Source organism: Lonchura striata, chromosome 4 (genome assembly GCF_046129695.1).
Source record: "Lonchura striata isolate bLonStr1 chromosome 4, bLonStr1.mat, whole genome shotgun sequence".
Taxonomy (NCBI): domain Eukaryota; kingdom Metazoa; phylum Chordata; class Aves; order Passeriformes; family Estrildidae; genus Lonchura; species Lonchura striata.
In genome coordinates this window covers 74222288-74235475 of record NC_134606.1, presented here as the reverse complement: position 1 = coordinate 74235475, position 13188 = coordinate 74222288, and the positions used below count along the sequence as shown (strand labels likewise).

The 13188-nt window shown below is 42.8% G+C and overlaps 1 protein-coding gene across 2 annotated transcripts; it reads right to left on the bottom strand.

Annotated features, from left to right (window-relative positions):
- Positions 1–1498: 1498 nt before the first annotated feature.
- PCDH18 (protocadherin 18) lies at positions 1499–11302 on the bottom strand. 2 transcript variants are annotated; one of them, XM_021525915.2, is made up of 4 exons: positions 8393–11302; positions 7393–7481; positions 7100–7263; positions 1499–2696 (listed from the first exon to the last, which is right to left on the bottom strand). In XM_021525915.2, the coding sequence occupies exons 1-4, from the start codon at positions 10874–10876 to the stop codon at positions 2026–2028; spliced, it is 3408 nt and encodes a 1135-aa protein (XP_021381590.1). In that variant the 5' UTR covers positions 10877–11302; the 3' UTR covers positions 1499–2025. The 2 variants fall into 2 exon arrangements, with proteins under 2 accessions (XP_021381590.1, XP_021381591.1); XM_021525916.2 differs by having other exon boundaries at positions 7393–7478.
- Positions 11303–13188: the final 1886 nt, after the last annotated feature.

The following is a 13188-nucleotide window of genomic DNA, read 5'->3' as shown; positions in this document are numbered from 1 at the left end:
AATTTTGGTTGCCCTTCAACAAACACATCTACATTTGGGATTTTTTTTTTCATGGGTTTTTAGGATCATAAGGGATAACTGTAATAGCATGACTTGGTTCCTTAAACCAGTGCAAACCCAATTCACATATTGCACCACTGAAATTCTAGATGCCCAAATTTATATCCTCTTTCTAACAGTATTTTAAATTTTTATTTATAGGACTTTCCACGGTCAGATCAGACACAACCAGAAAAAAAAAAAACAAACAAACATGAGGATATATAAGGATTGTAATATCAGTCTCTGATAGTTTGAAAAGATTATAAATCAATCATTTCACCACAAACATTTTTCCAGCCTGGATACAAATTGTGTCCTTTCTAGTTAGGTGACCTAATTATAGCAAGAATGTAAGAAAGCCAGTTGGGTCAAAACAAGCCCAAGTGGTCTCAAGCCTGCCAAATTGCTAAGCTTACGCTTCAGTTATATTTGAGTAAAAAAATGTCCATCATTCTTTGCCAGAGGTGCACTAAGCTCCTGTGGTTGCTTGTCACCATTTTTATACAAGCCAATCATGTTACCTCCCAGTTTGCAAATATTGTGGAAAATGGGCATTACTTGAAGCAACACAGGCCTGATCAACAAGATAACTCAAATTTTTTAACCTGTTCCTATCTTTTTCCTCTTGCACTACTACTAAATTAATTTGAATATGGATTTTTTTTCGACACATCCCTCACACACAGGCAGCACCTTCAGCTCAGTAGACCACAAGACTCTTACAATTAGCCTTTTTCCAGGGCAAAAGTTTGTTTACTACTAAAAAGATCTCCTTGTGCATGACAGGCTAACGAAAAATAGTTTTGAAGAAAGGAACTAAAAGGATGATATTGACTTTTATCTGAGCAATTGTTACATCACTCCCACTATAGCAATGCCACCATAATATAAATTATTTTTCACTGAGCTTTAGGACAGAGAGAAGCCCCACTGTGGAAGGATGAGATGCAGCCAGAGCAAATGTACCTGCTGGCTTGCCTTTTGCTAGGAAGTTCAAACATTTTCGTACTGCTTTGCAAACAAAAGACATGCACACTTACAACAGAGAATATAGCTAATACAAAAATGTATCTGCTGTGCAGAGGCAAAATATAGCTGTTTTTCTGGAAGAAGCAACATTGCTTTTATTTTTGTGTCATTTACAAAGATAAAGGAATTCATTGCAATTTTTTTATTTACATAAATTCAGAATTCAGCTTGAGGTCAGAAAAGCTGATTTTATTGCTGTCATTCAAGTATACACTGCTGACTTCAACTGGCTTTGCAGTGTAGCAACAGCACAAAAATTTACATTTTTTTTTGCAGAGATCACAGTGGAAGACCCATCACAAAATTCATGATTTGTTCACTGGGGAAGACACTTATGTGCCAAAGACAGGAAAACTTCAGCCTGCAATAATCAATTACTTAAATGAGAAAATTATTCTATAGACCCAAAGCATCAAAATAAAAGACATTTTAGGTTTCGTGGGAGTTACAATTCTTTATTATAAGAATAAAACATTGCAAAAAAAGGTGTTGGATCATTTATTGAAACTAACATTTGCATAACTTTTTCAGTGTTTTCAATTTGTATTTGAAACATTTGAAAGAAATAATAAGGGAAAACAAGATCCTTCTTTTTTTCTTTTTTTTTTTTTTTAACATGCCTGTGTGGCAAGAATGCTCTAAGTTTGACAAGGGTGGTACCACCTATATACATTTAGGAAAACATGCTTGCTGTGGGTGTACAAAAATAAAATTTTATTTGTTAAATTACACATAAATATAAGGTACAAATGTATTTTTAAAATACAGATAAAGATAATCACACTTGCATTGTGTACATATGAAAATACAGTATTTTAATATTCAACATACACAGACACATTTATGATAAATGCAACTAGTTGGCAATGCCAGTTCTCCTCAGTCTATTTTTTTTTCTTTTTTTTTTCCCCTTCCAGTTTTCCATAAATATGGAAAAATAGGCTTTTGAAACAACTAGTTCTGCCGGACATCTTGCAGCAGCTTGTTAATTTCTGCCACCAGCTCGCTGGCATCCATGAGTTCGTGCTTGCCATCGCTGAGGTGGTTGAGCACATTGTCAAAATCATCTTCTTCGTAATTCTCCGGGATCTCCTCCATGGCTGGCAGCCATTTGGACGAAGGCTGCGCGCCCGAGTGAGTCCCCAGAGCGGGCCCGTTGTTGGCAGGGTTCTGGAAATGTGTGCTGGCTGCCCAGGCTGCCACCCCCGGGGGATAATTCACATTCTTGGCTGGCAAATGTCCCTTCCTGCGCTCCAAGGAGTTGGAGCGATCCGTCTCGCTGCACTCCGCGTAGGCGTCCAGCGAGGGAGGCAGCAGGCGCTGGAAGACACTGCTCATTTCCGAGAGGAGGGAGGAGGTGCAGGTGTCCCCCGATTCCTCCTCGCTCTGGCAGTCCTTCCCAAATGTTGAGAAGCTCTTCTTTTTCTCACCGGCGTCAGCTGCCTGGGCATCCTCCTCGAGGCCGTGGTGGTGCTGCTGCTGCAGGTGCTGCTGGGGGGACTGGAACTCCTCCCCAGGGATGAACATGTTGCTCCTGTAGTCGGAAGAGGGAGAGGGCAGCGGTGGCATCCAGCACTGGTCCGAGTGGCCCAGGACCCTGCACTCCTCCGTGCACAGGCGCATGGCTGCAAGAGAGACACCAGGAGAGTGAGCATGCCCTTCTGCTGCACACAGCACCTGCACTCGCAGGGAATCCTCTCACCAGCACTGAACTTCCCCAGAGATGTTCAAATCTGGTGACTGGTTTCACCTGGAGTGTGCAAGAACGTGGCAAATACCTCCTTGCACCTTGCGTGTGCAAGAACATGCTCTGGTACCTCCATTACCAAGAACGAGAACAACCAGTGCAGCTCATGTGACAGAGTACTGCAATCTCTTAACTAAGGCTGTCGCCCTGATTCTTAAGATTTTCTAAAGCCTTCTGAGTTTACATTCTGTTAGAAAACTTTCCCACACAATTTCTATAAACAACATATTGTTTTACATTCCTTCGTGGGGGTAGAAAAAGTTGATATACTAGTGATTTGTCCAATGTCTTTGGAGAGGTGGCCCATTCACTCTCCAATCCACTGTCACCTTTGGAAAAGTATAAAAGTTGGAGTCAGAAAATAAACCTTCTTCTTTTTTACCTTGCCATCGCAGTGGCTCGTGTTGTACTTTCTTGTGTCCTATAGCGACACTAAGGCTTCAGATAAACATGTAAATTCCAGGTGGAAAAACAAGCACTGGTGGCTGGAAGCCACACGAGCACTTTGTACAGTTCTGGCTTATTAAAAAAATATAAAATAAAAGGAAGAAATTTCTACCTCCAAGCACTCACTTGAGTATAAGAGAAGTCTTCCACATGCAACTAGTGAGGCATATCAGAGCAATCAAGTGGGAATAAATGGACAGGGGAAACAAAGAGCAAAGAATAATAACCTGCAGAGGGATCTCCTTTTCCATTAAACAATTCCTTTGTTCTGACAATGAAGCATATGTAGAACTCAAGGTGATCCACTGCCATATTACCTTTCTAACTCAATTTCTACCTCAATCACTTAAATTTTAATCCACTATCGGGATACCTAGGGTCTAATTCCCAGCCTGTGTGACTCTGGGTGTTTCTACTGGATTTATACTCTCAGGTACACTTGCAGCTCTGTAGCCCAAGTTAGTGGCCCATGCTGGCTCAGGCCTTGGTATAAGGAGGGTTCTAATCCAGTAGATGGGAATCCAGGTCAGCCGTGAGGGATGAAGAGCACAAGACAACCGAGCTGCTCTCCCAGCTTCTTGGTTTATTGATATCTGTCAGGTAGAAGCAATAAGTTTGGGCTAATGACTGCAACCCTGAGTGCTACCTTGGTCCAAACTGGCCCACAAAGGGGCACTGCAAGGGTCCTTTGCAAATAATCCAAGAGGTCTGGGAATAGTTCTTGAAAGCAGAGACAGGCAAAGCCCAATTTGACAGATCTGCAGAGAGGGATGTGCTGGGAGACATGCTCAATTTTCCAGCCCAAAGGGACCTGATCATAGGACACAAAGCCTTGCCTCAAGCTGTGTGTCTGTCTGCCTGCCAGATATGCTGGAGAAGATCTGGGTGCTGCTGGGTGCAGCTTTCAGAAATGACAGGCTCTTTGCAGTAGGCATATTTTGACCATAAGAAACTCCTGCCCATATCACTTAATGGTTAGGTTATCCCACACAGAACAGAGCTTCTTGTTCTTTCTCAGCATATACTGGCTGCAAAAGAAATGTTTGCAGTCATGCCCTGGAAGTTTTCCTTGCTCCCTCAACACATTTCCCATCTGGCTCTGGATCCAGTCTGTTTATCAAAAAATCTTTTGTAGAGGTGTAAGCAGAACTGAACAGAGCATTTCAGTTTTGGATGTACTAGTGATTTATGAAGTCCTACTCTCATATTGTCAGAACTATATTTTTGCACTATACACAGCCTATCATATTGTTTGCTTTCCTAATGGCCTTTCCATTCCTATAAGTATAAACTTTCTCCATGTCATGCATGCCAACAGTACGAATTTCTTCAAGATTATAAACTCAGATTGCAGCCTGGATATTGCTTAATCTATTGCAAAATAACTGCTGATTCAGGAAGTTTCAAGCAAACAAAGCAAACTAGAATATATCAGTGGCTGAAGTTGTGATACAAGTGACTGAAATGCCTGCAAGTGTTTGCTCCCATGTATGACATTTTACAGAAAATGCCCAAGAGTTAGAACTGTCAAAAGACATCTAAGTGACCCATGACCAGTTCTCAATTCATCCCAGAAGGTGAGGATTACACTTCTAATTAAGATTCCTTTAAGACTCCTTTAAATTCATTAGATACTTTCAGTGGTCTGGCATTTCATTAATAGCAAAGTTTGTCTTAGTGACAGTTTTGCAGCTGTTGTTATCAGGAATGGTGTTGGTTTAAAATAATATATTCTGACATTCCTGATCAAAAGATATTCTGAAGTAACTGAATGGTGACACAATCTGTCCTTAAATCAGCAAGAAATTTTAAAATGGCCAGATGCACAACAACTTTTTTTTTTTCACTTTTTTTTTTTTTTTTCCAGACATTAAAGCTTGCTGGTTAAGATTTAAAAAGAAAAAAAAAAAAAGTCTTTCAAGGACAGCTATGGAACTTTCTAATCATGTAATTTGTGGAGTTTTGAGGGACTGGCTCCATTACTTTCTTGTTCCACCTTAAATAGACAAACTGAAAGGACCTTCCCCCAGCATTTTTGCCTGTGTCTAGACTGACAATGCAGAAACCTTTCAAAATGGAGAACAGGAAACCTTCAGGAAGTTTTCTTTTCCTTTGCATATATTGGGATTGTAGATCAATTCAGGTCTCATCCAAAAAGGTTCAACAGTCTTATCTGAAGGATTAAGGCCACACATAGCAGTAAATGGACATCTGGGTGAGACTAAATACCAATCTTGATAGCCCAACCCAGTTCTGTCTGTACTGAGAGGAGTTTCCTTTACTTTGAATTTAATTAGCCTGGCATTTTTGGAAGTCCTATCCTAAGGCTTACTGTTTAGAGAGGGAATTGTAAGAGCTGAAAATGGGTCATAGGCATTTCAGCCAGCTAAGAGGACAACAACCATTCCTGTCTGCTGGCAGCCCCCAGTTGCCCACTGTAAAGGGATCACTCTTCCTTGGCAGCAGCAGGGCTGGGTGCCAGTGCAAACACCATTGCACTTCAAGTTCCCCAAGCCAGCTGAGAGCTCCAGCAGATCCCTCCCTGCCTCCTTGCTAAAGCATATGAGAGAATGAGACATGCCTCATGCTAGCTGGCAGAGGAGTAAGTAGTGGGAGTTCGGGAGGATGAGGATAAAAATATATTAAAAATCCAGATTTAGGTAAAAGATTCTGAAAACAGAGTAACGCTTCAAGGCCTCTGGTTTTGAGCGCTTTTGAGGAGGCAGGTGAATGGCTGGGTTTGTAATACAGGACCTAAACAGGAGCAAAATCTGCACATAAAATTTTAAAGTTACAATGTGTCAGAAAAACACTTTGATCTTTTGGCATTCTGTCTTGTCTAACATAGCAACCCTGGTTAATACATGGGGGTCACTTTAGGAAGGCCATGTGCTGCACCAGCCCCCAGAGCAAAGGGCCTCCATTTATAAAATTACTTTACTAAACTTGTTAAATTTATAAACATGGTTCAGTGAACCCTACTGAAATTATCTGGCCCTCTGGTTATACAGAGAAAACAAAATATGATCTGAAGTAAGAAAAAGATCTAGGGTACAACCAGAGGCTGTATAATTATTAAAGTAATTACAAAACTCTTCTATCTGTACTAAGCATGAATTCCCATGACCTTTTATTCGACTTTTATTTGGGCATAAATCTAAAAGCAATACTTCATACACATGAATATGTTTATGTGTGTTTATCCTACTGTCACTCACCCTTTTCTATTTCTGCCCTCTGCCCCTGAATTGTACCTCTTAAGCTCTTGCTTCCAGAAATTAAGGTTGCAAGATTTAAAATCTGGGAAATATTTAGAACCTTCCCTTGCTACTCAAGTTCATTTTTCAGTGGGGAGAACACTTTTCTTTCTTCTCCATCCCTATTCCTAGTTCACTTTCGCACTCATTTTCTAAATGGTAAAACTTTGTGTCCTATGGCTCAAATCCACTGAGGAAAACCTATCTCCCAAATTATAGGTCACTGTATTTTTAAAAAACTGCAACTGTCTGGCTTTGCAAAACCATCCACCCAGTCATTTAAAGGCTAAGGACTTAGAGCAGATCATACTTTTAGGAGGAATTTGGAGCCAGCTCATGATGTGAGTAACAAAAAAAGTAGGCATTGCTCTGGGTAGATTTGCAGTTGCATCTGAGGTTTCATTTTAGTGGATGCATCAAGGCTTCAACTCAGTATGTATCATGAAGCAAAGCAAAAAAGGAAGGAAACACAAGACTTGAAAGCTAAAGAATTTTTGCTTTCTCAGTAGTAGTTTTATCAAGGTGAACAGCCAGGCAGAACTGTAAATAAACTGCTCAGCTTCCATTCTGCTCTTACCTGCAGGAATTCTTCCATCTGTAAGGAAAAGGTCACTGAATCCTTCCCCAAGAAGTCTGTCAATTGGAGACTCTCTCCCCAAATCATAATCACTGTCTCCAGCTTCACTATCACCCCGGCCACTGTCTTTCAAGCTGAATTTATCCATGTCTTGTAGGGCATATCTGCAAAGAGAATTGTGGAGAACTACATTACCTCAAGTATGCTATAGTCCACTTTTTGTTTAAAAATACGTGTCCCTATATTTCTGATCCGTGTACACTCATATGTAGCAGAAGAAACTGGATTCTTACCTGTAACTTCTGGAATACTTGTTTCCTCTAAAACTTGGCCTTGGTTGATACTGGCCCTGGTGAAGCATCGAGAGAAGCTGTGAAACCTGCTAAAGAAAAGGTGAAAAGACTGATTCCTTGAAATTAAAGCTCAAGCTCCTAGCCATAAAACCACTAATTTGCTTCTCAGGTTTGTTTCTGGTTTATTTTTTTCCCCTTTAAGATTTAATTAAATCAAATTCCTGCACATATTTAATGCAGTACAATAGACTATTTGGTAGTGTAGTGTCTGACACAGGAAGAATCTGTAAAATGAGGAAGTTTGATGCTGTTCATTAGCCTCAGAATTCATAATAATTAATCCCTTAACAAGTAAAACAAGCAATTAAACAGAGGTGGAGTTTTGTTTTGGTTTAATATATTAGAATCAAGCCATTAATATTCCAGGATCCTAGTTCAAAAAAAAAAACATCTTGCATGTAAAGAGTTACCAGGACACAGCTCTCATTTATTTAAGCTATGACCCAGCATTTCCAGTAAAAACTGAGACAGGGAGTCTCAAAGTTTGAGATAGGGCTGCAGCTATGTGTTACTGCAGCTGTACTCAAACTGTGTCAGAATGCTTTAGTTCTGCACCCCCATCAATAAAAGAATTTCCTGGATTGTTTCTGAATATGAATACTCAGGCACTCTTTCTCAGACGGAGCTGTACAGAGAGGAGGGAGAGGGAGGGCAAGGAGGAAAGAGTGAACAGGGCAGAGCACTATGCTCCACTCCATTGTTTTCACCCTACAGGGAAGAACCAAGGAATAATGCTATTAACAACAGATTTAACCCTGTTCCTCAGAGCAATGGAATCTGTTGATATTGGAGTAAAACTGAAAAGCTGTGACATCGAAGAGAAATCTGTCACACAGATGTGGCTGCCTCTTTCTCCCACAGACTGCAAGCAGGGGTGTGTGTACTCCTCCAAATGAGTGTCTGCAGGAATGGAAGTGCAAAACCAAGGGCTGGACCTTACCTCGACAGCCGGTGTAGCATGGGTGAGCTCCAGGGAGAAATTTTCAGGCACGTGATTCGAGGAGATGGTCACCAGGCTGTTCAGCGACTGGTGGCTGTGGTGGCTCTGCCTGCTGCTCATTTGACCCCTCTCCAGGGCTGGGGACGATGACGGCGAGGCTCTGTGGTGGGATCTGATGGGTAGAGTGCCATTAACCGTGGGCACCAGGGTGATGTCCCCTTTGTGGATCTGCCTGGAGGGACGTTTTGGGTGGTGCTGGTAGGTCGATTCGGCCACACGGCAGTTGTAAGACCTGGTGTCCTTTTTCTCTCGATTGCACCTCGTAGCAAAGATGACCATAATAACCAATAACACGGCACATATAGATCCTAAAGATATAATTGTTATCATGGAGATGTCCAGGGAGGGCTGGCTTACCAAAGTTGCTTCGGTGCTTGAAAATGAATAAACATGCTCCAAAACGGTACATTTCACAAGAGCTTTAGTACTAAGCTGAGGGCTGCCTTTATCCTGGACTATAACCAAAAACTCCCATTGTTTTGCTGGAACTGATTCAACACTCACATTGATAGAGATGTCACAAGTTTGGGGATCCATCACAAAGATGCTGTTTTCCTTGTCAGCTGCAATGGAGCAGCTGAGTTCAGAGTTCATACCAGAGTCTCTGTCTGTAGCCCTTATCCTGGTGACAAGAAAGCCAATTTCAGCATCTTTAGGGATTGAGATTTCTGCCGTGCTGTTGCGTAGTGCCGGCCCCACGATGACAGGAGCGTTGTCGTTTTCATCAATGATGGTGAGTACAACTGTGGTGTTGCTAATGAGCTGCTGGCTCCCTCCATCCCTAGCTTGGACAATGAAGGCAATTTGATTCACTTCTTCGTGATCAAAGGTTCGCAGGGCATAGATTGCCCCATTGGAGGGGTCAATGGTCACATAGGTGGTTATAGAACTTCCCAAAACAGAGTTCTCCAAAATAGTGTATGTCACCTGCCCATTGTCACCTAGATCTGGGTCTGTGGCTGTGACTGATGTGATGTATGCTCCAGGAGAGTTATTTTCCAAGATAACAACTTCATATCTGTTTGTCTGGAAGCGGGGTGAGTTGTCATTTTCATCACTGATTTGGACAGTAAAGTGTTTCACTGTGGAGAGACTTGGCGTTCCCTTGTCCTCTGCTATTACAGTCAAGATGTATTCAGATCGCTTTTCCCTATCTAGAGTGGCATTAGTTAAGATTAAATAGTTATTTTCATAAGTCTTTTGAAGTTTAAAGTGGCCATGCCCATGGAGCTTACAAACGACCTCCCCGTTCACACCAGAGTCCTTATCTTGCACTCTGACCAGGGCAACAAAGGTGTCTAGGGGTGACCCCTCAGAGATGCAAGCTACCTCTTCTCTCTCTGTGGACATCAGATTTAAGTTGATTTCTGGCTTGTTGTCATTCACATCCACAACTTTAATTATGATTTTGCAGTGAGCTGGAATAGAATTTGGCCCCATATCCTGAGCCTGAGCATCAATTTCATAGGATTTGGTTGCTTCATAGTCCACTTGCTTCAGCAGGGTCAGGTGACCTTTTTCGGGGTCTATCCTGAAAGTTTCCATAATTTTGGCAGACACATGACTGCTAAAGGAGTACACGACCTTCCCATTGGCGCCCTCGTCTGGATCAGTAGCATTGAGGTCTATGAGCAAAGTCCCAACAGGAGAGTTTTCCAGGAGCTGGATAATATACGACTGCTGCTCAAAGACAGGGCTGTTGTCATTGGAATCAGAAATGCTGATTTTCAGGAGGGATGACCCAGATCTCTGAGGCACCCCTTTGTCAGAGGCAGTGAGTTGGAGTTCGTAAGTGGACTTCAACTCGCGATCCAGCTCTCTGACCACAACCAGCTCCGCGTACTTAGCACCATCAGTCCTGGTTCTCACATCAATGCTAAAAAAATCGTTCGCAGAAAGGGAGTAAGTGTGAAGGGAGTTGTCTCCCACATCTGGATCAAAAGCACTGTCCAAAGGGATCCGAGTTCCTACAGCTGCACTCTCTGATATCTCAATGGGGATTAGAGCTCTGGAAAACTGCGGAGAATTGTCATTAATATCCAGCACTTCAACTTCAACATGGAAAAGCTGCAGATGTTCAGTGGGCAGAGTGATCACATCAAACTCTATGGAGCAGTTTAAGTTTTTCTGGCACAGTTGTTCCCGATCAATTTTAGCTCCTATGCTGATTTCTCCATTATCCTCACGGACTACAAGCAAGGGAGAATTTCCCCTCTGCATGGCTCGAAACCGAACTGAGGAAGGGTTAGGCATTTTTAATAAAACATCAGCAACATCCTCCGATAGTCTTGCTATTACTGATCCAACCCTCTGCTCCTCATAAATCCTGTATTTCAAATTCTTGCCCAGCACAGCATTATTGCAAGATATTACGATCAGTGCAAAAATGAATACAAAGTGCATTTTACCGTCGATTCGATTCATTTGCAAGTTTTTGCAATTAATTTCTCCCAATAAGTTAAAAAGCAATTCTTTTCCCTTCCTTCGGCACTTTAAATCCAAAGCACATCTGGTCCTTTCCAGCTTGAAAACGCCTTTTCTAGCCAGCCAAGTATTAATAACTTACAGATCAGAAAACTTTTGGCTTTTCTTTATACACACCGTGCCGGGACATCCAGATACAATCTGTAAGCAATCCACGCTTGCTCATTTGACTCGGCTCTCCTCTTGCAGGCTGAGATGCTCCGGGGCAGCTGCGGTGCTCGTCTCCCAGCCTCAGCATCCAGGGGCGGCCGGGAGCCGGCGGGATGGAGCCGCAGCCCGTCCTCCCGTCCTCCCGTCCTCCGCGCCGGACTGAACGCCCTCCCTCGCCGGCTCCAGCCTAAATTCCTCCGCAACTTCGCTCCAAGTCCCCAGACAAAGCTTTTTGCCCGGCCTGTGCTGAGCCCAGTGCAGCCAATCAGCCGGGGAGGCGAGGGGAGGGGAGGGGAGAGAAGGGGAGGGGAAGGGAGGGGAGGGGACCCGCAGCCCGGCGCCCGCCAAGGATGGGGGCTGGGGGCGCGAGTGACTGATGGGCAACTTTCAATCAACGCCTCTCCTCCCCACCCCCCGAATTTCCACGGCAATTTCAAGCGAGGTTTTGTGATTTTAATGCCTCCCCTTCCTGCCGCGAGAAATGCGATCGCGCTCCTTTATTGACATACTTTAGGTTAGCCCTTGCTTAACTCGCTGGGAGCCTTTATTTAAGTGGGTTCGCTTGGTAAAAGAGCCGGGGGTGCCGCCTCGCTACCCGCGCCCAAGAGCGTCTTCTTGCTGCTTGTTTGATCCAACCTGCGTGTTCCCAGGGTATGTGCTCCTGCTCGCAGCCCTGCCAGAGCTCCTCCACTCCGCCAAACCTGCCCTCCTTCTTCCCGAAGTCTTCCTGCCACATTTCGCATTCCCTGGTCCTTCCCCGGCTGCCTGTCGCAGCATCTCTGCCTCTGCCCGAGCCCCTTTCCTCTGTGTGTTCATGTGTGCCATCGTCCCTGCGCTTTTCTATTTGCTGTTCCAGTGCTCCTTCACATGATCTTTTTCATCCTGTTTGAAACAGCACTTCGTGCTCCACCGTGACAGTCGGTGCTGAGCACACCTTCTACATGCCAAGTAGAAGGGAAAAAAGCCACGAGACAGATTGTTTAGAAAACAACAAATTCCTCCCTCTCTGATGTCGCAGAAAACTATTTACACTCCCACACATTTGCACAGGAAAACATAATCTTATGTCTGAGTCGAATATGTATTTTGTGCACACCAGAAATGTGCACACAGATCCATGTGTGAGCTTCAGGCTGCATTCAGGACATGGAAACTGATGCATTCTTCTCACTTCAAATGTATCTATTTATATGACTTCCACTTCCTTTTTACATATGCTTTTACCATTTTATCCACAGGCTTGCTATGTTTCTCTTTGTTTTTTTTGGTGTTTTTTTTGCTAACTTTGTCCATTTGATTATGAGCGTTGCCCTTAAGGATACTATCACTTTTTTATTGCTCTTCTCCCTCTCTTATGTTCCCCTCATGGCATGTCTCAAAAAAGTAAAGAGTAAATCTTATTTGCCCGATTTACTTGCTCTCAGCAGAGCTCAGCCAAAGTCACTAAGAAGGTTTTTGCTGAAAAAGAAAGCAGAGGAGGCTCAGTGTGAACTCTCCTTCTTTTTAAGCATTCAAAAGCATTTCATAAGCCATTGTCTCTTTTTTTTCTTCCACAAACTAGCACCGTGTGGCAAATTGTGCAGAATAGAAATGCCCATAATGAATGTATTTAGTACTGGGTCACGCTGATGAACATTCTGCCCCCATGAATAATACTGTTTTACAAGTTTGCAGCCCTTTCAAATTGCTGATCCCCAAAACCCTATAGGCAAACTAGAAAAGCTAACACAAGCAACTGGGACTTTAGAAACCCATAGCCATCTGGCCTAAATCTCTAACAATCCAAGCCAATAATTATATCAATTCAGGCTTTAGTGAACCCCTTTGCAAACACCAAAAGAGCAAAGAAAGGAATTAGTGACCATTCTAAGTTCTGGTGGAGAGAATTCAAAGATAGTATAATTCCATTAGTTCGTGGCCACCTTTTTTTGCAGCTTTGATAAATCTTCCTAAAACATTTTTCCAAAGTACAAGTGTAAACTCTTTTCTGACGATAATTGGGGAAAGAGGTTTAATTAAATGCTGCTCTTAGTGTCAATAAAAAGTATTTTGTTGATAAAAGAAGTCACCACCCCTTTACATGATGAGTACAGGAGATGAAT

Bases quoted from the DNA above. Each gene is read 5' to 3' on its own strand.
- PCDH18 (XM_021525915.2), bottom strand. From the start codon at position 10,876: ATGAATCGAATCGACGGTAAAATGCACTTTGTATTCATTTTTGCACTG. The intron at 7,264-7,392 runs GTAAGAATCCAG...TTCTCTTTGCAG, and splicing joins AAGTATTCCAGAAGTTACAG to ATATGCCCTACAAGACATGG. The intron at 2,697-7,099 runs GTAAGAGCAGAA...TCTCTCTTGCAG, and splicing joins AGATGGAAGAATTCCTGCAG to CCATGCGCCTGTGCACGGAG.